At 40.4% G+C, this 27,649-nt stretch overlaps 1 protein-coding gene across 7 annotated transcripts in view; it reads right to left on the bottom strand.

Annotated features, from left to right (window-relative positions):
* Nucleotides 1-27,649, bottom strand: part of FAT1 (FAT atypical cadherin 1) — a 157,500-nt gene that overhangs the window by 5,759 nt on the left and 124,092 nt on the right. For 3 of the 7 annotated variants that reach the window (XM_060246424.1, XM_060246426.1, XM_060246427.1), the window contains 13 exons: nt 22,934-23,323; nt 20,598-20,812; nt 20,173-20,310; nt 18,307-18,450; nt 16,563-16,760; nt 13,687-14,488; nt 11,852-11,983; nt 11,589-11,752; nt 9,524-9,986; nt 7,814-7,967; nt 7,280-7,390; nt 4,389-5,020; nt 3,230-3,367 (listed from right to left, as the gene is read on the bottom strand). In XM_060246424.1, the coding sequence (XP_060102407.1) occupies nt 3,230-3,367; nt 4,389-5,020; nt 7,280-7,390; nt 7,814-7,967; nt 9,524-9,986; nt 11,589-11,752; nt 11,852-11,983; nt 13,687-14,488; nt 16,563-16,760; nt 18,307-18,450; nt 20,173-20,310; nt 20,598-20,812; nt 22,934-23,323 (3,681 nt within the window). Of the gene's footprint in view, nt 1-431; nt 492-2,833; nt 2,907-3,229; nt 3,368-4,388; nt 5,021-7,279; nt 7,391-7,813; nt 7,968-9,523; nt 9,987-11,588; nt 11,753-11,851; nt 11,984-13,686; nt 14,489-16,562; nt 16,761-18,306; nt 18,451-20,172; nt 20,311-20,597; nt 20,813-22,933; nt 23,324-27,649 lie in introns of those variants that run through there. The other 4 variants (XM_060246423.1, XM_060246425.1, XR_009555787.1 and 1 more) reach the window with 3 other exon arrangements.

Below are 27,649 nucleotides of genomic sequence, written 5' to 3'. Positions count from 1 at the left end.
CCAATGCACATCTGGATCTAATCTGGATTTAAAAACACCCCTTCATGACCCTCTGGTATGGGAACCCCAATAACATGAATGTGAGTTCCGTGAGGGAACAAGCTGTGTTCTTAAGCAACGAGGTTCATTCATCTAAATGGAAAGCAGGATAACAGGGAACTGTGCTCAGTGCTATTATTAACCTGAATGTTAGATTTTGGTCACACTTGTATGCAGAGGAGATCTCTAGAAATCAAGCCACAAGGAAATATATTTGACCTTTATATTTGTTTGTGTTTTATGAATTAAAGAAGCATGTTGCTCATCTGTCACCCTTCTAGCACCAAAGTAACATTCTTGTTACCTCTGATTTATATTTATGTATTACTAAATGACAAATGCATGCAACATTCTGCCAAGGAAATAAAAGTGAAAACATATATAATATATACCTTCTTTTCCCACCGAGTCAACAACTGCATTGACAAGGTGAATTACTGTCACTAGGGAAGCTTGTAAAAATATGGGAGGAGCAAATTAAAAAAAAAAATAGAAACCTATGATTAGCAGCAGTTCCAAATAGCACATAAAAATCAAGCGAACAAAGTAATAATAATGCTTTAAAAACCTCTAACAATTTTTCACAGAGTAGTGTCTTACACATCTGAATTTCTCTTTATGGCCCTATCCTCTCAATAGCAGTAGTAACAAGATTGGCACCAGTGATATTTTGACTGCACAGAAATATCCAAAATCGCTGTCCCTGTAGACCTCAGAAATATCTATAAATATGAAGTTCTACAGGGATGATTTGCGAATGTCACTGGGACTGCAAAGATGAACATACATGCAGCGCTGATCAACAACAAAGGCAGATTCTTGAGTGCTATGCACATGCATAATGTTTCAGTTGTGAATGACATACATGTAATTCAGTGGTTGCTTTTCTCTGAAAGCTACACAGAAGATGGGAGCTAATCCTTTTTCTGATTTCTAGGATTATACAGAGAAGCACTGATTTAAAGGGGCATTCACTATTCATGGCTGAGCTATTCAACTCCCATCAGCCCCAGCCAGCATGGCCAATGGGGCTGATGGGAGTTGTAGGCAAAAACATCTGGAGAGCTACTGTTGCCCACCCCTGCTGTACATGCATTTTAATTTTTATGAGAAAAAGTGAAGTGTGAATTTACTCTCAATGAAAAGCTGCATTGATTATCTTCAGGTCTCTTGATTAAAAGAAATGAATTTTAAAGGACTGCAGGTAGTAAATTATAGTATGTGAAGTCCAGGTGTCCTGTTTTAATTCTGAAGAAGCCCATGACTCCTAAAAGCAGCTGCTATCTATCACCAGTTTGCCTGTAAGGACCTACTCTTCTCAGTCATGGGTTGAGCGGCTGGAATGCATGGAATGTTCACAAACATTCTAATTTCTAAAAAGATTAACCACCCAAAGAATGCTGACAAAAATGCAGCTTCTATGAAGCCCCACTTGACTGGGGAAAGGCTCACCAGAGACCGGGAGATCTGTTGGCAGGATGGATGGAAGATGTAAATAGCTTAGATAAGCACTTTTAAAAGATGTTATGGAACAAACTAGCCAAAAGAAGGAAGATAACAGAAGGATGAGAAGAAAGCTGAGAAGCACGGGGACCAAGGGACAAAACAGGGAAATTAATATGCAAAGCTAAGGGAAGGGGAAGCTAAAGACAAAGCAAATAAAATTTCATTCAGAGTCCAGTGATAGGAAATGCTTTTTTATTACTAGGAGAAAGTGGGAGACAGGAATGTGAACAGACAGGTAATGCAGCTGGAGAGCCAGGAAAAAACAAAAGCTGGGGAATTATTTGAAATAATCAGCCAAATTGTCTCCAGCAGTCTCCAGTGAGAACCAAAAAGCTACACTGGGTTGGATCTTGTGAAAAACCACTGGTAGAGGGAATTTCCATACCAGTGTGGGGCTTCTTTGCCTTCTCTCCTCTGCTGCATCCAAAACACCCCAGAAATACTTCTCTGGACACACAGGTGACCAGCAAGAGGTAGGAGTCAGAGATCTGCTATTCTGCTACAAGAGGAAAGGATAAGTGACCCCCTCCGCTGGAAATTTTCCACTGGATCTGACCCTACATGTTTCTAGCCAAACAACACTTTCTACTGTAACCGTAAATTCTGACAGTTACCATTTGCATTTCTTTCTTACCACAACATGACATAGTTAAGTTTTCTAGAACCTGGAATTGGCCACAGGGAGAAATATGAAATAGATGGGTTGCTACAACATTAAAGGTAAAAATGGTTGGGAATGCTACTTCTATTGTGGTGCTCCTGCCATGAATAATAAAACCACTAACACATGTGTATACACACACACACACACACACAAAACTTCATTTAAAGTGCTGGCGATCATAACATTTACTTTTTATTAAGTAATAAAAGGAAGTTTTAATTTGAGGCCATAAACAAGTCAGTGCACTGAAATTAGTGGACGAGACATCTCGGATGATTATCAGTAGATTACTATGTATTTGGAGGTTGTGGCCAATTTGTTTTTTTCATGAATTGCAGCCCTTTGGAAAATGTTATAAATAAAAGCAGAAAAGATGGTTCTGCACTAATGGTTCTGAATCAGGATAATGAATAGAATCAAAGCAACTTCACAGAATGTTTTTGATGAGTCAAGGTGTGATCAGAATGGCTTCCCTTTTACTGATTGCAGAATAAGATTTCTGATTCTATACATGGCCATTTTCTTCATAACAGAGTTCCAACACACATCTGGCTCATCATGGCATACAGCAGACAGTGACTCAGTTGATGCACAAGTTCTTTTGGACCAACTTCCTCCATTACTAATATAGTCAGACTTACAAGCAAGCCCCCTCATACTCTGCTTTCACCCAGTACTGCTCTGATCCATATGGGAGCTGAGGCAGCAATAAGGGAAAAAAAGGAAACAAGTGAAGCTGTAATCCAGGTTTAGACATTTCAAAACCTTACTTCATGACAAACCCCTAATATTTATAACCTGATTACAAATATTTTACATATTTATATATATAATTGGAATTCAATTAACTTCACATGAAATATTAAGAAATTACTGGTTTATATGCTGGTAAAAAGCCAGCCTACGAAATCTGCAGATTGTACTGAACATTTGTACATAAATGTTGATTGATATCTGAAACATTAACATGAGGCACACAGGTAGGGACACAGAGTTCTAGGGTGTTCTATGTTTACTTACCATTGTCATCACACGATTCAGACTGGAATGAGCTAAGAGACTGAACCTCAGACATGCTTTCTCTAGTGCTGTAAGGCTGAGAGACCTTTTCTTCCAATGACTTCTTTGAAAGGCAGGAATCAAGATCTACCACTTTAGCTGTAAGAAAGAAAGGAACCAAAAGTAAAAAAAAAGGTGATATTTGGGAGAAAAATTTCCCATTGAAACTGTTATGGAAGCTTCATAAGATTACACTAGTTTCAGTACAAGGATTTTAACTCTGATTAGGATGTGGTCAGACAAGCACTTTGATCTGTTGTCATTGCTCCTCCCCAATGGATTTAAAGTGCTCGTCCATACAGCCACATCTGTCCTCCGTTCCCCATTTGTCAGCCACCCATGCTCACCCCTGACTTTCCTAACACTGGATAAAGTCTGGTGTATTTTGCCTGAGCCAGTCTTACTGCTCATTTCCAATGTCTGATCTCCTTGTAGCATACCTGAGTCCTTTAGGAGGTCTGACTTCCACTCCCTGGCTGCCATTTTTTTTCACTGTTAGCAATGCATACATAACCACAAATTCGCCCAATGGCGACTAAGTGTTGCCCGTGCAAAGCAGACTGTAAAAAAAAACAAAGCTGCCCACCCACCCTCTCTATGGTGACTGTGCAGCAGCAGTCTGATCACTCAATCATGGGGTGAGGTGGTATTAGGGTAGTGTGCAATGTTCCTTCTAAGCTAAGTTAGTAACAGCTAGTTCAGTTTTTAGCTCCCAGCTTACACATTTTTGTCTTAGCTCAGGAAAAATGGCCCCAGAGCAAACTAATTTATCTAGTAGGTCACAACTTTAATGCCGGTAGCTCACAAAGCAGAATTTTTGCTCACAAGACTCCACAGCTTAGTTGGAGTATTGGTAGTGTGTGTAATCGCATTTCTCTGGAAGAAACAGTTCCAGAAAAATTAGAGGCACGGCCAAACCTATAAATTAATCCAGTGTTAGTTGAAACAGTCAAATTATTTCTGAGTCATCAGCAGCAAAAGAAATACCATACCACTTGATGTTTGGCTGGAAGGGTAAACGACTGCTGATGGCACTTTATTTTACATCTTTCTATTTGCATTACTCACTTCAAAGTAAACATCTCTCTCAAAGTACACTGAATCCAAAGAGATAGCTTACTGTCATAGTCAAAGTCCCAGCTGGGCTTCTGTATGGAGTCACTGTCTGATGGAGAGTTAGATGGCGGTGGAGGTGGCAAATTCGGGGCTACACTACAGACAGCCACAGCCTTCCTATGGCCATGTACAGTATCTGGATTAAAAGTACTGAACTCTGGATGCTCTGGAATAGTGGATCCCTCAAAAGAGTTCCTGTCCAGATTGTTCCTCGAATCACTCGGAATGCTTGGAGTATATGAAATGGGGCGAACAGGCACCTGGGGTGGAATGTCAGAATAAATATTCTTATTCAGTTTTGAATCAAAGTACGGTCTTTGTAAGAAAGGTGTTGTTGTTCCCAGATGTTTGTCTTCAGGTTCTGGCTGGTTTTTCTTCTTTCTTCTCCTGATTACTTGGCGACAGACAACAAAAAGTCCAACCAGGATGAAGACTCCCACTATGAAAACGATAATTCCAATGACTTCTGCCAAACCAATGTTCCAAGAAGTTGAAACGTATTTATTAAGGATGTCAGCACAATGTTTTCCTCCAAATCCATGGCTACAATTACAGTGATATGCACCGTAGGTGTTCTCACAGAGGGCACCATTCTGGCAGGGGTTTTCTATGCATTCATCAACATCAGTCAGACACCTGGAGTAAACAGAAGAGTGATACAGTGACTACTGATACCATTTTATTAATATTTTATGTTTACAAATGTGCTCTGACAAATAGAAGGAATGGCTGAATATTGTAACAAAATTCCACATATCATTGGATCCAGCCACTCAGTCTCACTCAATTCCCTTCCTCATTACAGCCCTCTTCCCACACGGCTATTGTCCATGATCCTTAGCCCAGTGTTTTCAGTTGTTAAAGAGAACCTCATAATCTATATTTTTTTTTTTTTGCCAATGGAAATGCTGATTGTATCTAACACGTAATTTGTCCATAATAAGCAGGGGCAGCTCTAGGGTGTCTGGCACCCTAGGTGAGTTCCTGTCCCCTGCTCCCATGGGCAAAGCCAGAGGGTAGGAAGGGTGCATGCAGCAATGTGGCAAGGCTCTGAGCAGCACAGAGAGGCCACGTGCTGCCCAGCCGCTGTCGCTTCACCTTCCATAAAGGATGAGGTAATTTTGTCTGTAATCTAGAGTGGCAGGTGACTGTGTTGTATTTCTTTATACTACAGATGAGTGGATTCTTGTGCTCTGCTAGGGGCTGATCCCTCTTTTCTTTGAGCAATACATACCAAGCAAATCACTGTTATTCCTGTTCTTATAGACAACAAATAGAGACTGGATCCCAAAACTGGATCATGATTCTCTTGCAGGTGGAACACAAAGTCATGAGAAAAACCAGCGTGAGCCAAAAACAAGATAGTCTGGCGGGCTTGGTGGTGAATGTAGGTTTATCTACATTCTGCTTTCTTCAGAAGAAAGAAGCCATGCCATACAGCTGGTCACTTAATGGTGAAAAACGCTAACCATGAAAAATTAAATATAAACTTGTGCAACATATACTGATGTGAGATTCCTGTGTTTCACACTGGGAGGAGAAAGCAGTATGGTTACTTTGAAAATGGGCTCCTAAAATAAGTTTAAAAGTGGCTCTTATTTCATAAAGTTTGAGAACCCCTAGAATATAAACAATGGCAAACCTTTCCCACTGCCAGTTAGGAAGTATCTTTTCCTGGTGGCTGTGCTTTCCATAGCTGCTGAGGGGAGTTGGCTGGAAGCCATGAGGCACAACAGTGAAGGTCATGAACAGTTATGGAGTACAGGCATGGCTGGCACAGCACTCTACTTTGAACAGCAGTGGCTCAGAAATTCAGAACATTTCCAAGCCTTCAGAATTCAAGAAGCTGGGGCGGGGGGGGGGGGGGGATAAAAAAGCAAAAGAAAAAAGACAAATATATGGAAAAACCCCCTCCTATTATTATTAAAAATGAGGACTTTTTTTTGAGCAGGAATGCAATTCCCGCTGGCTTAGTATAAGACGGTGTGGCCTAATATGCAAATGAGTTCCTGCTGGGCTTCTACAAAAATGCCCTGTTTAAAATTATCTGCTAAAATGTTGTTCAGTTGAAACTATCACTTCAAAACTACCCTGTTCCTGTTTCAAAATGCTACTTTTGATTCATTTATATATTTAAATGAAAGGCCTATATTCCAGTGAGTCTATGTTTTTTCTGGAGTGTAAAATAACTACACAAATGTTGAAAAATGAAAGCAAGGCCTTAAAAAGCAGATTTTAGGAGTTTTTTTGTTTTGCTTTATACTGTGTTCCATTATAACAATATGTTGGATGATCTAAAAGTCTGCTATATTGCAATGAAGGCTGGTATAATCTGGTGAAATAGCCTGGTATAATCCATAAGCACCTGTAACACATTTCAAACAGTGAGCCTTAAATGATCTGATTATCACTACAAAAGCTACACATATGCTTTAAAAGCACAGGTTGTATTCCACACCAACTTCTTCTCACAGACCTCTTTTATTGTAGCAAAACAAAACACAAGTCCAGTGGCACCTTACAGACTAACAACATTTAGTCCATTTGGATTCGAGTCTAGCAGCAGTTTAGGGAACAAGATTTTCAGCATATAACCTTTTGAGAGTCACCGTTTCTTTCTCTTGGTATCTGATAAATGGAGCTTTGACTCTTGAAGGCTCACATCTCCTATATTTTGTTAGTCTTTAAAGCACTACTGGACACAAGTCAAGATGTTCTGCAGCAGCTCAACATGGCTACCCTTGGAAACTAACATTTCCCATTCAGAGCTCACTGCTTCAGACAATCTGTTTCACTTTGCTACTGTAGACTAAAGTGGCTACTCCACTGGTGCTAGTCTATCCTCCTGCTATAATGCTAACTTTTGAAAAATGTTATGATTACGAAATAACCAACCTTTCTCCATGAAAACCTGCTTCACATTCACAAACAGGCCCATCTAAGCTGTCAATACACTTGCCACTATTTTTGCATGGGTTGTCTTTGCAATATGGACCAATCTGACACCTGGAAAAGAAAAAAGATCTCATTAATGATCTATATTATAGCACCATTTAGTTTCAGTTGTGACTCTGGAAAGAATCAAGTTCTCCTCATCTCCAGTATCTCTAAACATGCTCAGCGACTCATAGGACCAGGCTTCTGGGTTGATACAGTAGCAGAGGACATAATGGGCATACCACACATTAGTCTGGGAAAATCTAGGTTTGACACTAAGAAGTGCGCTTGGTAGGTAGACACAACCAACTCCCTAAGAAGTATCTGGCATGACAGGTGTGCTGGCCAACACAAGCCTAATATCTCGATCAGCTCAACAAATGCATGAGCCAAAAAGAACAGTCATTGAAGTAATATTCTGAAAACAAAGCACATGCTGCAAAGATTACTGTAGGTATAAATCTGCCTTAATGGTAAGCAAGGAAGCCATACCTTTGACCTGTGTACAGTCCTCTGCACTGACAGATGAAGTCATTGTTAACTGGGATGCAGGTCCCGCCATAAAGACAAGGATTGGAAGCACATGGGTTGACGCTGACATCACAGTGTGTGCCCGTAAACAAAGCTGTACACTTACAGTCATAACCTGCAATGAAAATACAAGAAAATAAAACTATCAACCATATTTTATAGCTTAGAATGGGTGGTCTATGATGTTTTGCAACCTAACCCTAACAAAAGGCTAACATACTATATTCCTATTATTCAAAAACACAGCACAAAAGCACTCATGGGGGACCCAGAAGCATTTGAAAGGGACTGGATATTTTTCTTTCTATCTTTGTCATAGGCTGCAAACAGTGAAATATAGGGCAAGTCTATGATGTACATAGCAAACAGATCCCTAAAATCAGTTATATTAACAGTAGCCGTTTCAGCAACTACCATATTCCCATAATTCAAAGAACACAGCTTGCTTATTTAATTAATTTCTCCCCTGCTTTCCTTTAGGATTGAAATAAAGATAGTTTGCAGCATTTAAAATAGCATATATAACAGGAAGGGCCTTTTCAGTGGTTGTAAGGAACACTATCCTAGTAGAAACTTGCTGGCCAGACACTTTCCAGTTTTTCCCAGACAACTGTGAAAATGTACTTTAACATTTCCAGCAAGTTTCTAATTGACTGATCTCCTTATGCACTGGTTTCGTTTTAATGCATATTATATTTATGTATTATATAATTATATTACAATTTAGATTAATATATTTTAACTATTTTTAAGGCTTTGTAAATATATGGACATCTCTCCGAAAAAAATTAACATCTGAGAGATGCCCAGGCAAGCACCTAGTTACGAAAGAGCTCACTAAGGGACTACAGATTTGTAATGTAAAAAGACTGCATGATGAAACAAGAGCCTGAACATCTGCAGAAAATATGTTAATATGCAGATTAAGTATGCCGATTAATATGCAGATTAAGTATGCTGGAACTCAACCCCACAGCTTCTAACAGCAACAGGTTCCTTCCACTTGTAAGACAAAGTTTTTCAATTATTTTCAAGGAACATATGAGTAATGCAACCTACAGAAACTCAAGACACACTTAAGCTATATTGAAATGAACCAATTCAACAATGGAATCCATGCAGTCTCTAAAACCATTGCTAATCTGTGGGCTCCTTCCATGCCTTGTTCCCTGTTGTTGAATGTGGCCACCAAAAAATACAGTTGTCTAAGTTCAATGTCCTTAAAGTACCAGGAGCCAGTTTGGTGTAGTGGTTAAGTGTGCAGACTCTTATCTGGGAGAACCGGGTTTGATTCCCCACTCCTCCACTTACAGCTGCTGGAATGGCCTTGGGTCAGCCACGGCTTTTGCAGAGGTTGTCCTTGAAAGGGCAGCACCTGGGAGAGCCCTCTCAGCCCCACCCACCTCACAGGGTGTCTGTTGTGGGGGGAGATGATATAAGCGATTGTAAGCTGCTCTGAGTCTCTGATTCAGAGAGAAGTGTGGGGTATAAATCTGCAGTCTTCTTTTTCATATAAGATCAAGTTTACATGGAGACAAATAAACAAGAAGACTGTAATCTTCCCTATGGAATGTTAGGTACGATCAAGTGGCTGCCCTAATATCACTAATATTATGTAGTATTATGTTTATTATGTATCATGAAATAAGTAGTATGAAGAACGAAACTCACCTCCATTGAGCAGCGGACTACAAATGCCCCCATTCTGGCATGGGCTGCTTGAACAATCTCCTGTAGTAGTCAGTAAACATCCAGGAGACACATCCACAGATTCTTCCATGTGAGCATAACTCCGTGGCTTGCTGTTTAGAGGCAACTCTTGGCCATTAAGTACAATGGAATCCATGCAGCCTCTGAAGCCATTGCTAACCTGTGGGCTCCTTCCGTGCCTTGTGCCCTGCTGTCGAATGTGGCCACCAAAAAATACATAGTTGTCCAAGTTCAATGTCCTTAAAGTACCAGGAGCTATACCAGATGCTGTGTGTACCCTGTCTAAGATCAGCTTGGCATAGTTTCCATCAACTTCAAGAGACACTGAATGCCACTGGCCATCATTGATTTGAATGCTCTGCACAGACACAATTCCATGACCACTCCCACAGTCAAATTTATACTGCAGCCTTCCGTGGTGGATCTAAGCATTAAAAAAAAAAGCAATTAATGAAAACATTACTGGTTGTGTAATGAACACATTACTCTTAGCAACCATGTAATGTTATCCCAGATTGCCTATTCCTACAGAGAAAGGTGCCTACAGCATACAGACTGGAGCCCCTTTGCTTCTGTATCCACACCCACCACCTGGTGATGCTGGAAGAGAAGTGACCTCTAAGTATAGTGAATTAGACTAGGATATGGAGGCCTGGATTCACATCCCCATGCTGCCATATAACTTGCTGGGTGAACCTGGGCCAGTCTCAGCCTAACCTATTTCACAGGGCTCCTGTTGTGATGATAAAATGAGGGGAAAGAGAACTATGGTGCTGTTAAGCAACTTGCAGAGGATGAGTGAGATAAAGATACAATAGACGGATAGTGAAGTCAGAAACGGAGCAACCATCTAACCCTCAAAATGTATCACACACGTGAAGAGAAGCTTCCAACTATATTACATGAAGGCAATCCATGTGCTTTTAAAGATACTCATGACCATCTCTTGATGCATATGGGCTCTCAGGCCTGGCGCTAGGGTTTCTGCTGCTCCAGGCAGACCCCTGTGCCGCGCCCCCTCCCAGTTATTTCACGTGCATGGCATGATGACATCATCATGCAGGGCGATCTGGCACGAGGCATTTTAGTGGTGCCTGGCTGCTTTCGGAATGAAAGCGGCCGAGCAGCGCCTTCATGGAAAGGTGGCGCTCAGCTGTTTCCAACCCAAAAAGCAAGGGCGGGGGGGGGGGGCGCTGCTAAAACACTGTGCTCTCAGAAGAGCACAGTGTTTTATGAAAGCAGCTGAGTAGTGCCTTTCCATGAAGGCACCACTCAGCAACTTCCAACCTGAAAGTGGCTGGGCAGCACTAAAATGCTGCGCTCTTCAGAGAATGCAGTGTTTTAGCACTGCTTTTGGGTTGAAAGTGGCCCCCCTGCTTTTGGGTTGAAAGTGGCCAGGCGCTGCAAAAATGCTGTGCTCTTCGGAAGAGTGTAGGGGAGTAAGGGGGTGCCTGGTGGTGCCCCCCCCAGGTGGGGTGGCACCCTAGGCAGCCACCTACCCCACCTACTGGTCCTGTGGGCTCTTTGATCTAATTATTTGACTTAATCATCACTCCTTCTTCCAGTAAGCTAAGTGACTTCAGGAATACTTTGTGAATGTTCATCAAGACAGAGATTTTGCTGCAGAGAATATGGTCGATGCCTTAAACATGTATTTTCATAGTTCCCTTATGCCTTGTCATGTCTTTCCATCTGGAATTTTCATTCATTTCCCCTCCCTAATAGCTTTCTCATAGTATTGTTTTCATGGTATTTCTGACTGTAATAATCTCAGGCAGATGTGCATCTGAACAGATAGCCGTTAAAAAAGTACAAGTACCTCCTTAATACGCTAAATTGTGTCATGTATTTATTGTAGTTTACCTGCTAGATACTGGCTCTCCTTGTTATGTTTCAGTTTTAACCAATCCACACTGACTGGAATTGAACTAACCAATTCAAAATTGCCAATGTTTTATATAGACATTAAACTTGGAAACCTAAACCAAGTGTAATTAAAAGATTATGAGTATCAGGCGTGACAAACCTCTAAAATACTATAGTCTGTTCCTCTGGCATACATGACAACTGCATGGGCAGAATATGTTCGAAGCCTCATGGTAAGCTTCATTTCTTCCTTGTTTTCATTTTCCATGAGGCGATATTTAATATAGCTGCTTCCAGTAAAAGTCAGTGATGGACCAACTGATGCTGTATAAAAAAAGAAAAAGGAAGACATGGTTCAAAACCAGACTTCTCTGTGAGATGGCTGAAGTTTTAGCCAAAGGATATTAAGAGATAAGTTCTCACCGGGACACTGGGACATACTGCCTCCATGACACAAGCAAGTGTATGTTCCTTCATGAGGATCCACAATACATTCTGTATCTTCAGGACACGGGTTTCCTTCACATGCACTAATTAAAACAGGGCACCTTCCTTCTGAAAAACAGAGAGAAGAGCATTATTTTTACACTCCTCTTTTCAAATGTGACAGTTTTTAAAATCAGGATTGTCAAAAACTGAGGCCTTAATTTTCTTCAGACACAACAGGTGGGAAAAAAGATAACCGAGTTAAGCGGGTGACAAGGAAAGAGGCCAGACAGCAAGAAATCATAAGGGATATGGAATTTCTAAACTACTATAATTTCAGCTCCTGCTAGGAGAATTGCTCACAGGATGTTTTGTTCCTGTTTTCTTCCCAACATGGTTACTGCCATTTCATTTTCCCTCACTAAATCCAAACATACATTTTAACTGTTTTCACAACCCTTAAAAGCCAGTAATCTGGATTTTGAAGGTCACACAATTTTAAAACGCCCCTAGAATGTTCTTCCTTAAAGGCTGTGTTAGAGATTCCTTGTGGCAAAAATGCTGGCCATGAAGTCTTATCAGAAGATTAACAGTGTTATGTTAGTGTTTTTTTTAAAAGGGCATTCAAAGTGCTTACCAGCAGAATCCTAAACAGACTAAGTACATTGAAATCACTTGGGTTAAGAAGGGTTACCTTTATTTAGGATTGGGGCATAACAGATGTTTAGCTAGTAGCTAACTCAGCCTCCAGTCATGTTATCTCTTTAACTTCAGATGCATGATAATGATGATGTGCCATCAAGTCACAAGTGATTCATTTTTATTGTGTGTCTGCATATGCCCGGAAGTCATGGTTGACTTCTGGCAACCTCTGGTGGGGGCCTGGACATTCAGAGGTGACTTGCTATTGCCTGCTTTTGTGTCCCAGCCCTGGTATTCCTTTGAGATCTCCAATCCAAGTACTTGCCTGTTTAGCTTCTGTGATCTGATGAGATGTTTGCCTAGGCTATCCAGGTCAGGGCAAGTCACAAGTGAATCATGATGACCTCTCATGGGGTTTCAAGGCAAGAGATGAGCAGAGGTGGTTTGCCATTGCCTGCCTATGCACAGCAACCCTGGACATTCTTGGTTATCTCCCATCTAACTGTACTAGCTGTGGCCGACCCTGCTTAGCTTCCAAATTCTGACAATAGCTCCAGCTAGCCTGGGCTATTCAGCCTGCTTACCACTGGGGTTTTTAACATAAGAAGGGGAAATTAAGTCAATTTTTATCGCATTAGGATTGGCAAGCACAGCATTAAATTGTCAGATTTAAACAGTATCAATTGTTCATTTAACTAACTGCCTATTATTTGATCCAGTCAAATACTGTCAAACGTTTCACGAAGCCTGCTCAGCACAACCAGCCTCCAAAAACTGACTCCTGTTTTCAGTAGCTGACAAGAGTTTGCTTTATTGCAGTTGTAATTTTTTTCTTTTTACAAAATGTATAATTGTAGACTGACTCTAGCATTGCAGGATAAAAAAACAGAGAGGAGAAATGCATTTATTACTGTAAAAAGTTATAACAACTCACTGGCTTTTAAAAGTTAGTTCTGATGTTACATGGACAACAGCATCCATCACATCTGCTAATTATCAAAGCATCTTTTTGCTGTTCCAATAAAGTGTATGTTTCAAAAATGCCATACTTGACTATTATTTAACCAATACGTTGATCAATTATTTTTTCACTAGTCAAAAAACTAATCTAATGTATACTGTACTATACACTTAGCTATTCAGTTCTCTTTGGCAGTTCAAGATTTCCCCCCACATTGTGCCTTCTTTACCTTTGCAAAGACAAACTGAAGTTCTCCGATGATGTGGGGTGACAAAACTCAGCCTGGCTGTGCTGTGGGTGGACATGGCATTCTCATCCACTGTCACTTTTTCTTCACAAAACTTCCAAGGACATTCCAGGCCCTGACACAGCTTGTGAAAAACATTCAGTATCCGGACGCCTAAGATCTCCTCAAGGTCAGCCACAGAAGAGTTTATCTTATGGAGCAGGGCTCTGGTTGGGTACTGAGCACTACCTGACTTTTCAACAAGCAGCAAGACATCCAGGTTGGATGGAGGATCCGAGGGTTGCAAGCTGATTATCTGTATGTCATTTCTTCTGACCCCCAAGATGCTCCGTAAAGCTCTTTGGAAATTGCGCCAGTAGTCACCGATGAATTCTTCTGGGGCAAGGTTGGCAAACCGGATGGCTATGCTGTGATTCAATAACTCCTGAGTGATCTGTCTGATATTAACTGTAATGACCGCAGAGGTTGTAAACTTCCCATCTGTAACAGTAACATTCAGGAGGTACTGCCCAACGTCAAGCCTTTTGTGAGCGATCAGCTTGCCACCTGTAATGGAGACCGAGAAAGAGGACTCCATCTTGGGATCCAAACTGTAGGTTAAAGTGTCATACACATCTTGGTCAGTGGCATGCACTTTTCCAATGACACCACCAGAATACTCCTCCCCAAAGGCTGTGATGAAGATTTCAAGGGGCAGAATGGCTGGAGGATGGATACTTTCTTCAATGACTCTGACATCAACATACGTCAAAGATGACAACTGAGGTCTTCCATTATCAGCCACCTAAAGGGAAACCAACAGTGAGTTTCTACTCAATTTTATCAACTTTTAACTTGAAGCAAAACATAACTATGTATGTACATAGCTATTACAGAGGTAAAGGTCTAATGAAAGCCTTGTGCACCAACATTAAACTTGACAGAAAGATTACAATGCTGTCATTTTAAAATATTCAGTGCAGTTTGCTTCCAACGTGGAATGCAATCCAAAGCTTGTGTGTGTGTGTGTGTGTGTGTGTGAAGATCTCTCACTTTCACTGCCACTTTTGGAGAGATTCTATGGAACACTCAGTTTAGCAAGCAGCAAGCATCCCAAAAGCTTTCCTTTTGTTATACATGAAATAGGGAAATGACCATTTGCCTGGGGGTACACATACACCAATCAGCTGCACTCCTGTGTAGGGGTTTCAGAAATACCATGGAATACCCATTTCTGAAAGACCTCCCCCCCTTCATTGCAGGATGCACATTTTCCTTGCTCACGAGGGACTGGGCTCCTTCATAAAAATGAACGAGAGAAGGAATATGATGTTTATAAAGGAGCTCACAATGACAGAACCACTGTCTCTTCCAAGGCATTATTTTTTGAGATCATCAAAATCCTATATTAGAGCAATGGGCTAACACATCACTTATGAAAAACATTTTTTATCTACCTAGAAATGTTTCTAGATTCCAGTAATTCAGGAAGTTCTATAGTGCCCTGAAAACTCAATACAACCGTGGCAGTAGCCAATTTCAAACAGCAGATGGTGGTCACAGTACTTTTTCTTGTCTAAAATTCAAACAAAACCATTCTTTAATAGTCACAGATAAAACTAGCCAATGAGTATATTTCTTGATATACTTACAAGTAATCCAATTACAATTTCCAAACATATTACCAAATGCTCCATCAAGAACAACAGTCATCTATTTTGGGTACAGCCAGAAATTCTCTCTACTCAATTCTCCCACAGCTCTATTTAAACAGCGCAAGGTTTTTGGCCCTGGTTCTGTTGCTCGGAATTCTTCATCTTTGTGACGTAAGAGTCAATTTCACTAGCAAGAGCCAGTCTGAATGTTCAACTAGCTACTCAAGCAAATGGTGTAGCCTGGGGTCAGTTTTCTTGTCCACAGAAAAGAATTCGTGGTATCACATGTTTTTAGTGCTCCATTGTTAAATTGCTCACACAAAGAGATCACTGGCAGAAACATTTATTTGCACAAGAGAGCTACTTACCCATCATGAAAATGGATAATGTTTACTTCACTGGAATATCAACCCACTCTTTAGAGCTATGTTGGAAGGGCTATAGTTTTTTATGTCAATATGGTGGCCACTGTCTACTCCAAAATGGTGAAATTTATTTAACTTAATTTCCTTCCTTCCTCCCTCCCTGTGGTGATCTAAAGAAGCTTTCATTATTCTTTTCTCCATGCTGACAGTGTCTGACTAGCCCAAGGGCATTCAGAAAGCTTCCATGGCAGAGTGGGGAATTGCATCTGGGTCTCCCAGATCCTAGCCCAACTCTTCATCCACCACAACATGCCAGCTCATTTTTAATAGCAATATATATTAAGGCCAAACACAGGCACCCCAACAGATTTTATGCATGCATGGGATTTGTTACTACAATTCTGCCCTGGAAAGTGAAGGATGGTTCCCAGGGGAAAGATCTCCTATTATTTCTCAGGGAATTTCCAGACCAATCACAAGTAAGGAAATGTACCAGGTGGTTGACATGACTCATACGATGTACCACCTCTTGCTTGCAAGACCTTGACAGACTTCTCAGCTTTTGAGGAAGAAACAACAGGGATGACTACAGCTAGAGTGCCACAATGAAGCCAGCTGTCCATGGGCTAGAGTTAGTGGTGACAGCATCAAAGGAAAATATTTATCTGCCACCAAGGCACAAAACTGTCAAGTGGAGATGCTGCTGCTACGGTTTTCTATGTGGCTAAAAGTTCTTAGAATGCCTGTGTTCCCCCTTTACTCTTGCTTAGTTGTATTTGCACTACTGTTAAAGTCACATTGGAGAATCCTCTTGGACATACAAAGGCAACATTTAAATAAATATTACAGCATCCCATACCTTAATTTGAAGCAAATAGTGATCCTTCACTTTGCGCTTTAGTTGAATAGCAGTTGCAAGGATTCCTTGCTGGTTAATCTCAAAAGCGTTATCTTCATTTCCAGTCACAAGGGTGAACAGGAAAGGTGGCCCATTGTGGGATGAGTCCTTGTCTGTTACTAACAGCTGCTGGATGTTAAACCCAACAGGCTTATTCTCCTATAAAAAGCAGGAGAAGTGGATGTAAAAGCAGATATTGTAGAAAGAGTTTAAAAAGATGTTGTGCTTAATCATAGACCTATAATTGGAATAGGCTAGGGCTGGTTTTTGTGCTGCTGCTGTCACACGGAGGTTATTTTAAGCTTCAACATGTGGCTGCTGTTATCGCTTGGATAGCTGGTGCTCAGAATGCTTCATATATGAGGCAATTTCATCCATATAGCCCACTCCTGGTTCTGTAAAATGTCTGTGCTGCCATCTTGAGATCTGCACTCCACACAAACAGCATGCCAAAGTACAACAGACTACACAGAATTACTGAAAATGGCCATCATGCGACAACTGTAATATGAACTGACCTTTGAGTTTGAGATGAAATTTGTGAACATTACTGTCAAAATTTTAAAAATTTAGATTATAAATCTTTGGGAAAAATAATGTTTCTTAACATGGTCACAATTCAAGGCACTCAAAATTCAGAAAATTTCCTCATTGGAAAAAAAATGCTTTAGGAACTTTTCGGAATTTTAAAAGAAAAAATATGATGTATTTGAGACCTGGAAAAGTGGATAAGGTTTGTATATGAGATACTTTCATTAGCATTAGTTATTCTTTCCAAAGCGTTTATGTAAAATCTGCAGTGTTTCAAACTCAGTATGAGTATTTGTGGAAAATTCCAAAAATGTTTGGTATGTGCTACCTTCTGGATCACAGTCAATGTTTTCACCACCAAGAAAATAGCTACACTTTACTACCCTATACTTTAATCTTATCTCACTGAAGAATGGGATCTGTAAGTTGGATCCTGACTACCATGAGTGGAAGGCAAGTATTTTTGCTGAATTTCCCTTCCTCCAGCAGTTCCTTCCATCCCTGAGAAATCAAATTCTGGGGTTGTGGATTCATTCTGATGAACAACTGTGCAGCTCAGGGGCTGCAATGTGGAACGGGAGAAACAGGCTTTCCCGACTGATGAAAAAAGTGTGCAATTCTACCCTTTTCTGCACCCCCCCCCCCCGCCCCTGCAACAACTCCAATGGCTATTAGCCCAAATGGGCCCTTAAACAGCCACAATTTCTAAGGTTGGAAGGGACTCCGCAGGGCTGGGGAAAATGCAACAAAATCTGCATTTCTTCCTCTAACAGTAGAGAGGATTCAGTCTCACATGTTAACCAACTTCTTGAAATATTGTAAAGCCCTGAAGTGTACTAAGGAGAAATGTGGCACTTTCAACTCAACCCAAACATTTTTTTAGTTATATCTTAATGTAATTTTGATGCAAGAAAGGTGTTTTTTTCTATATCATCCACAATCAGAACTACCATTTTTAAATATGACGGGTTTTGTAAAATAAACTAAACAAATAAATCTAGTTTTCATTATTATGCAGATCTCATTATTGACTGAGGCACTGCAGACCTCCCCTCTTCACTGACAGTCCCACTGCTTATTTTGACAGCTGGTCACTCGCAAAATATAAGCCAAATGAAAGTCAGTTGTCGCCGCACAGAAGTCATCAAATGCTTAAGTGCAATGTATAAATTACCTGAATGATAATACTGTAATTCCCCTTCGAGAATACAGGCGGGTTGTCGTTTACATCAGATACATCAATATTGACTGTAGTTACATTGACTCTGGGAGGATTCCCATTGTCTGATGCTTGAACTGTCAGCGTGTAACCTGAGAACTTAAGAGTAAAACAGACACACACAAACATACATATAAGTTACAGAAAGAAACAGGATACATTTGCTGTGCAAACAGTATTAGAAGCAGGGCTTCTTTTTTTGTAGCAGGAACTTCTTTACATATTAGGCTACATCCCCCTGATGTAGCCAATCCTCCAAGAGCTTACAGCGCTCTTCTTACAGGGCCTACTGTAAGTTCTTAGGGGACTGGCTACATCAGGGATGTGTGTGCGTGTGTGCAGTCTAATATGCAAATGAGTTCCACTTACAAAAAAAGCCCTGATTAGAAGCCACATTTCGCATGGAAACTTGTATATCTACATGGCAACACAAGAAGACAGATAGAGCTATGTGGTTTTCAACATTTCCCATCCAAATTTAAAGGCCTGGCGAGATCCAAAGCTGACATCTAAAAGAGAAGCATTTCTGCTCATGAAAGGGCAAGAACCTACTGAGCAACATCAAGCCTTGCAGTGAGGCTACAGCAAAGATGGGATGGTGCTCCACTCATGCTTCTTTGCACTTTACCTGTACTTCACTGTGATGCCCAAACTGGCAAATGATGGCCAGCACCTAAACTACAGATTATTTATTGAAATTATGGTTTGAAGTCATCTTGGAAATTATGACTTGGATTCGGCACTAGGCATCATTAGCAAATTTGGACATTATAGGAAAGAACAGTTAGAGGAAGGAAGGAAGTGAGGGAAGGAAGGAACCTGCATGTGAGAGGCGAGAAAAGAGCCCATGGCACATTCCTGAGCCTCCCAAGCATGGTCTGGAGAACTGGGTTTGTCCTCAGCATTGTATATACTTTTATTTGCTGTAGTTATAACTAGGGATGGGCACGAACTGTACAAACCTAATTTCATGACAAACATTGCCTGGTTCATGAGCTGAGGGTTATGCTATCATGTCTACAACAAACTTCCAATGAATCTCCATGTTTTTCATGGAGGTTTGTGTGGATCTTGTTGACAGTTTATGTGCGAATGAAGTCCAAGTGGCAATTTCACCCACTTCCAGGTGAACATGATACTTGGACTTCACTCTCACACAGCATGGCTTGCAAAAGCCATTTCAAAGGACTGCTGCTTGGACTTCACTCTCACATGGTGAGGCTTACAAAAACATTCTCTTTAAATGGCTTTTGCAAGATCCTGCCTCCCTTCCATTCCACTGGCCTTGGGGCGCCACCACCAGCAGAAAGGAGGGAAAGTGAGATTCCCCCCCACCCCACCTCTGCATCATGAACCTCATGAAACAAACCAGTTTGGTAAATGGGGAGGCTCATGAAGCTTTGTGTGACCCCATGAACCAGGACGAACCCCCATTTTCATAGTTTGTACCCATCCCTAGTTATAACAACTGCTGCTGGGGCAGCATTGCTAATGGTATTATCCAGTTTAATCAGGCAGTACAAACTGGCTAATTTAATATGAAACTGAAACAAACTGTCCCTGCGAATGCAAAGATAACATGACAGTGACAAGGATTCTAGCCTCTCCGTGTGACATATAAGACACAGGCAGAAAGCGGAGAACAAAAGGACACTTGTTATTCCTTCTGGGACTGTACAGTCTGTGCAAACATATAGTGGATGGGCTCCAAATGCTCGACTCATTCCTATGAGCAAAATCTCATGTTGAAATGAAATAATGATTATGTGGCAGTATTACTTGGAAGGCTGTGCTCAAAATTTTTTAAATGCAGAAGCTTACCTTCTCTCTGTCAAGAGGTTTAGCCACCTTGACTTCACCTAAGGTCAGGTCAATTGTGAAAGGACTCCCTTGGTTGCCATCTATAATTGAGTAATGAATGTGGTTGTTTGAAGGCCCATCAGCATCAGCCGCCATGACCTACAAGACATGCAGATACATGAGTAACCACTAGACTGATCTCCTTCTTCCTGAAAATGCATTCACATTTCACAACAGATTACAACTGTTCCTAAAATACTTCAAAATTTTCACTGCTTACAGCTTCGCTTTTAATACTTGTTTAGAAAACTGAAGCAATTACAAAGCAAAACAATGTCTTCCCTCCATCTCACTTTTCAAAGCACAGCTGTTATTTTTCCAACAAGAAAATATTAGTGCAATATTATCAAAATAAGAGGAGAGGAGAGGGAAATGGAAGTACATACTGTGATCACTGATTGTTCAACTTCAGCATCTTCACTGATTACTGCTGTATAAGTGTCTTGACTGAATACTGGAGTGTTGTCATTGATATCTGTTACATTTATATTCACTGTTACAACATCACTCAAGGAAGGTGACCCTCCATCTGTGGCTTCCACTGTCAGATAATACTCAGGGGAACTCTCGTAATCAAGACTTCCAATAACAAAAATAGCACCTGCAAGGGGGGAAAAAAATCACATGCAAAACCATTTTTCTATTACAGCAAAAAATGATGTGTCATAACAACTGTAGTTTGCAAGTTACAGTATTTTTTGCACCATAAGACTCACTTTTCCCCCCCAAAAAAGTGGAGGGAAAAGTGTGTGCGTCTTAAGGAGCGAATACTGCAAAAAATTCACACAAATGCCTCTAAATTCACACAAACGGCTCTAAAAACTAGGTGCGTCTTATGCTCAGGTGCGTCTTATGGAGCGAAAAATACGGTACTTAATGAATAATTTCAGGAACATTCTACAAATTTCTGACTAGACTTTGGGTATGTATTAACACACCATTGAACATATGAACATTGAACATATGAAGCTGCCTTATACTGAATCAGACCCTCGGTCCATCAAAGTCAGTATTGTCTTCTCAGACTGGCAGCGGCTCAGACTGGCATTGCATTTCTTTGCCTTGTTTCATGCAAAACAGGAGAGAAGTCTTCACAGAAGCAGACACATACTTTTTTGTTTTTGTATACTGCCAAGGGTTACTACTGGAGTACATCTCTTATCATGCGAACGACCTCTTCCACCCACATTTCTCATTCTTAGTACTTCACCTGGAAGGCTGAATATATTACCACTCCAAGGACATACAGATGTAACCTTTAAAGGAAGTCTCACATATAAGAAACTGGTCCTGATCAAAGGAAATGAGTTGCATTTAACTAAAGTGCAACAGGACTGGATTCAGTAGTGGCTAACTTTATTTCAATGGCACCAAGTGAACTTTTTGTGAATTGTGGCTAGCAGATCAGATCCCATGGATCTATTATGCTAGTGCAGACACTTCCTTCTGGCAGAAGACGACTTCTCCTAATGCGAAAGGTTCTTCTGCTAGTGCAGCAGATGCACAGGATCCAATCCTGTGGACCACTCTGGGTTAGCATTGAAAGAAGAGTCCTTGAAAGAGAACAGCCCCACTTTGGCAGACGCTTTCAGCGAGACAGACCTTCCAATGCCTCCTCAAAACGATGCTAAGCCTGCACCAGTTACCACCCCCTAAGCCAACAGGGTCTGGAGGCCCCAGCATGGACCCAATCCACAGCAAACCCACCATGGTCTCCCAAGCATCCCAGGAGCAAAGGAGATGAAGGGCTAGGGCTGAGGCATTGACCAGGTGCAGAAGCACATGCTTGGCTGTCCAAGGGCATCTCTGATTTAAAAAAAAATGCTAGGAGACAGAATCTGAGCCCCAGTACTACTCATGAGTAGGAGAGCTGACTCAGGTTGTGAGAAAAAGCTTAACATGGGACCCAGAAATACCTGTAGGGAAATTCCTTATATAAAGCTGCAGCCAGAGTAGGAGCAATTTGTCAGTGACCCTGCCGATGATCCTACCAGTTATCTGCTTTACTTAAGCTTTTGGAATCAACTTTGGATTGTACTACTGAGTCCTGGACTTTGGCTTTGGACTGAAATCCTAGAATCTTTGCTGGGTGACCTGTTGGTGCCTGGGACTTGCCTTCAGCCAGGTGATCTGGACAAATCCACTGTGTCCAAACTTTCACAATACCTTCTGTATGTGTTTTCTTTTTTATGATACAGTGAAAACAAACTGGAATACTGGCTATATCAAACTTCAGGTAGATCTTAGTAAATGAACAACTGCAAATGATGCCTAAAGACAGCCTATCTTATTTTGGAAGCGTGTTTCTCTTACGTGAGAACACTGCACTACATAAAGTGAAACTGAGCTCTCAGCTCTGGATGGGTAACATGATAAAGTTACTGAAAATGGCAGTTTTTGTATCAATAATTACCAACACTTTTCATTATATTAATCGTTTTATGTCTTTCAGGTTTTTTTGATAAATTTTAATTATATGGAATAGAACACATCTAATGAGCCTAATTGGCAATTTTAATGGAACACATTTAATAGAACATAGTTTTAATAGAACACATTACAGAGAAATAAAAAGAAACTAAGTTTGCACTACAAAAGACTACAATTTTGTACACACTTACTGTGAAGCAGACTTCCCCACTAAACACCTAGTTCTAAGTAGGCATATGTCAGTCTGGACTGTAAATGTATTTTGTTCAGCTTATTAGCAAGTTTTGGTTACCTGTTTTGGCATCAATACTGAATTTTCCATGTTCGTTTCCACTGACTACTGAATATGTGATTTCAGCGTTGGCCTCAATGTCCCGGCTAGCAGCATAAACCTGCAGAACCTCTGTTCCGATCACTGTGTCTTCTGATAAAGTTGCACTGTACTCTTTATACTCAAAAACAGGTGGATTATCATTTATATCCAGAACAGAAACCACAAGAACAGCAGTAGAAGACAGCCTTCTAGGGGAACCTTCATCTTCGGCTTTTACAATCAGAGAATATACTGCCTGCAGCTCCCGATCCAAAGGCTTTTCCAACCGAACTATCCCAGATAATTCATCAATAGAAAACTGTCCGTCTGCAGAATTTAGCAAGGAATAGTGAATCTTCCGATTTAGTCCTGTATTTTTTTTAAAAAAACAAACAAACAAGCCCTCACCAATTAATGGTTTTCTGGAACACCATTATCAATTTTTATGAATGTACATGAATTTATTTTTAAAACACGATGCATATTTAGTATCCCAAAATTGGAATTCTTTCAGCATGCACATGAAAGTTTTACCCACATTTTAACCCTTGTTGGTTTTAAGGGTGCCACTGGACTCAGACTTTGTTAGCAAATAAAGAAGTCAGCTTACTGAGTGATTCCTACAACAGAAAAGCTAATGTAGATGTTCTCTGTAAGTCATGTAACTGATTTATTGAAAATATTTATAGATTTTTTTGTGGCTCAAGTTGGTTTACAAATCACAATTAAAACATTACAACAAAAACCAATAGCATAAAGCTCCAGAAATGACTCCCTCCCTGCAAAAGATGCACCAATGAAAGTCCCAGCGAAGAAAAATGCCTTGCAAAGCCTCTTGTAGATTTCTTTACAAAGTACATACAAAAAGAGACAGAACATCAGTCCCACTTCTTCATTTTTAGGAGGAAATAACTGTCTTTTGTTATTTAACTTAATTATTAGTAAGATACAAATCTTCCCCATTAAAATAAAGAAAACAAGACATTTGTTACTTGTCATTTTGTTTGAATTGTGACTATCTCATGACACTGACAGTGGAAATTAATGGTAGGTCATGGATTGGACCAACCAACTTTCCACTGGTGAAAAAAAGGAGGATGGGGTTCCACTTGACCATAAAAATGACAATGTTGGAGATCATGGGACCAGCGCTGCAAAAGCCATGTGGGATTTATATGCCACCCACTCTGCAAGCGGACTCTGGGTGGCTAACAATCATGGTAAAAACAATTCAAATTACAATTATAAAAGAATAAAAAACATATATAAACAATTTAAAAACTACATTATTAGGTGCTATAAAAAGATTTCATAACGAAGGTGGTTTCTCCATATCTCAGTTATCTGTTCCTTAGCAGTCTTACAGATGATATTGTTCAGTGACATAACAATGGCAGCCTCCTCCCACGTTAGTTGTTGTAGGCCTGTTGAAAAAATTTGGTTTTGCAGGCCCTGTGGAATTGGGAGAGGTCCTGCAGGGCTCTCGTGGCCTTTGGGAAAGCATTCCATAACATCAGTGCTGCCACTGAGAAGGCCCTAGCCCATGTAGAGCTTAGTCTGGGCTTCCTTGGTCTACCCTTAGATAGGCAAATCCTCGGCCATATAGGGCTTTGAAGGTCAATACCAAAACTCTGAAACGGATTCGGTATGTCATGAGCCCTGACGAGGAGGAGCTGGAAGGGTTAACAGACCTGGAAGAGTTGCCAGCCAGTTCCTCAGCTGAACAAACAGAAGCTGGCCCATCAATCACTCTCCAGGCACCAGTGTCAGCTACTGATGATCAGTCTCCTCCAAGCTCTCCTCCTCCCATCTCAAGAGTTCGAAGCAGGCTCTGGAAAGTACTTTCAGAGCGAAGACATGAGGCACGCAAAATGCTTCAGATCTATCAGCCCTGACTTCTAGCAGAGTCACTGCCACCTAGGGAGCAGGCTGATTGAGACTCCCATATAGCTCCCACCCAGGACCTGGTAACCTTGTGGAAGCAACAAGTCTATTCTCTGGCTTGCATCCACACTCCTTCCTGATCCTGACCTGCTTGATTTCCTTGGCACCCTGACCTTTTGGCTTTTGGACATTAACTTCTCCAATTTGTGATTCTGCACTGGTGACTTGGCTCCTGCTTGACTTTCTGGACTTTGACCTTGGACTGGCTTTGGACTCCTGCCTGCCTGCACCCTGAGAATGTGACACGATACACAATAGACAGCAGTGCAGTTCTTTTAGCACCAGTTGAATGTGCTCCCATCGGGGGAGCCCCATTAACAATCGCGTCACAGCACTCTGCACTAGCTGCAGATTCCGAGTCAGAGTCAAAGGTAGCCCTATGTAGAGGGCATTACAGTAGTCTATCCTCAAGGTTACCATAGCATGGATCACCATTGCTAAGTCGCGGTGCTCCAAGAAAGGGGTCAGCTGCCATACCCGCCACAGATGGAAAAAAAAGCAGACTTAGCAGTGGTTGCTACCTGGGCCTCCATAGTCAAAGAGGGCTCCAGGAGCACTCACAGGCTCCTGACCTTAGGGGCTGGTATTAGTAAGGATAGGAATTGGGTAAGACTGAGCAAAAAAGCTGGCTTGATCCAGCCCTATATGTGTAAGAATGAAAAATCCCTCTAAGCAACAGAAGAAATGAGTTCTTCAAGAACTATTATCATTGTCTGCATTTTATGTGCTGTCAAACACTACTGTCTTATGTTGACCCTATGAACTAATGACCTCCAAAACATCCTGTCATTCACAACCTTGCCCTTTGTTCAAAATATATTGCCTTTATCATTCTTATAAAACTTTCTCCAAGCTCCATTTTTTCCATCACTGCAAACATGAAGTCCCAATTTAAATTGTCAAATGCTTTTTCTGCTTCCGCAAAGAATAGTGCTACTTCCTTTTCTGGATGTCTTTCATAGTATTCTACAATATTTACAACAGTTCTAATATTGTCTCTTATTTGTCTTTTGGGAAGAAAACCAGCTTGGTCCTCCTTTATAAAATTTATCAGATATTGCTTAAGTCGTTCCGCCAGAATTCTTGTAAATATTTTATAATCATTGTTCAAAAGTGAAATTGGTCTATAATTTTTCACATTTGTAACGTCTCCTCCTTCTTTAGGTATCAAAGAAATAACAGCTTCCTTCCATGTATTTGGTACCTTCCCTTTAGCTCTTATTACATTCATGCAGATCTTACAGACGAAATGAAAATTAGTAAAGGTACTAGACAAGGCTGCCCGCTTTCGCCATTGTTGTTCATAATGACTCTTGAAATTTTACTGATGCAGATCCAAGATGAAAAAGATTTAGAGGGACTACAAATAAAAGGGTATACCTATAAATATAGAGCATTTGCGGATGATATAATGTTTATAAATGAAAATCCCTTACAAGCTACACCGTTGTTGTTAACGAGAATACAAGAGTTTGGGGAGTTGGCGGGACTTTACATAAACAAAGAAAAATAAAAATTTTTATGTAAGAATATGCAGAAAAATAGACAACAAGAACTACAAAGACTAACGGGTTGTGAAGTTACCTCTAAGGTAAAATACCTAGGGGTAGAGATAACAATGAAAAATATTGATCTGTTTAGGAACAACTATGAAAAGCTCTGGCGTAAAATAGAAGAAGATATGCTAAAGTGGAACAAGCTCAATTTGTCATTGTTGGACAGAATAGCTGCAGTAAAAATGAACATCTTACCAAGGATTATGTATTTGTTTCAAACCATCCCCATTGTGAAAGATGCTAAGCAATTTGATAAATGGAGAAGAAAAATTTCGGAATTTGTGTGGGCCGGGAGGAAACCTAGAATTAAAATGAAAGTCCTGATAGATGCAAAAGAGAGAGGTGGGTTTCAATTACCAGATTTGAAACTGTATCATGAAGCAATTTGTTTAGTATGGTTGAAAGAATGGATAACGCTATTAAATAAAAAACTTCTAGTGTTAGAAGGCCATGGAAAAAAATTCGGCTGGCATGCCTACTTGTATTATGGGAAAAAGAAGATGGATGGTCTTTTCTCTCACCATTATATAAGGAGCAGCTTACTAAATGTGTGGATAAAGTACAAGAAATATGGCGATGAGAGAAGACCTTTGTGGATAGTGCCGGCTGAAGTGATAAAGTTAACGGCCAAAACAGTTAAGGAAAAACAACTATCATACAACCAACTACTAAAAATACAAAGTGGGAAAATAGAACTGAAAACTGCAGAATTGAATTATAAATATGATTGGTTTCAAATGCAACAAATAAAAAGCTTGATGGAGAATGATATCAAAGTTGAAGGAATAAGGAAAGAGCAAACAGAAATGGAAAGAGTTCTGCTTGGAGATAATGAGAAATTAATTTCAAAAGTGTACAAATTACTTTTACAATGGACTACAGAAGATGAAGTAGTGAAATCTCAAATGATAAAATTGGCAATTAATGTAAATAAAGAAATAAAGATGGAATCTTGGGAATATCTGTGGAAAAACTCTATGAAACTCGCAACATGTCATAGCATTAAAGAGAACTGTTTTAAGATGATGTATAGATGGTATATGACTCCAAAAAAATTAGCAAAGATGAACAATAAGATGCCAGATAGGTGCTGGAAATGTAAAAAGCATGAAGGTTCTTTCTACCATATGTGGTGGACTTGTGAAAGAGCTAAAACGTTTTGGCAGATGATTCAACAAGAGATATCTAAGATCCT

Source organism: Heteronotia binoei, chromosome 9 (genome assembly GCF_032191835.1).
Source record: "Heteronotia binoei isolate CCM8104 ecotype False Entrance Well chromosome 9, APGP_CSIRO_Hbin_v1, whole genome shotgun sequence".
Classification (NCBI taxonomy): domain Eukaryota; kingdom Metazoa; phylum Chordata; class Lepidosauria; order Squamata; family Gekkonidae; genus Heteronotia; species Heteronotia binoei.
This window is presented reverse-complemented; position numbering and strand designations above follow the sequence as displayed.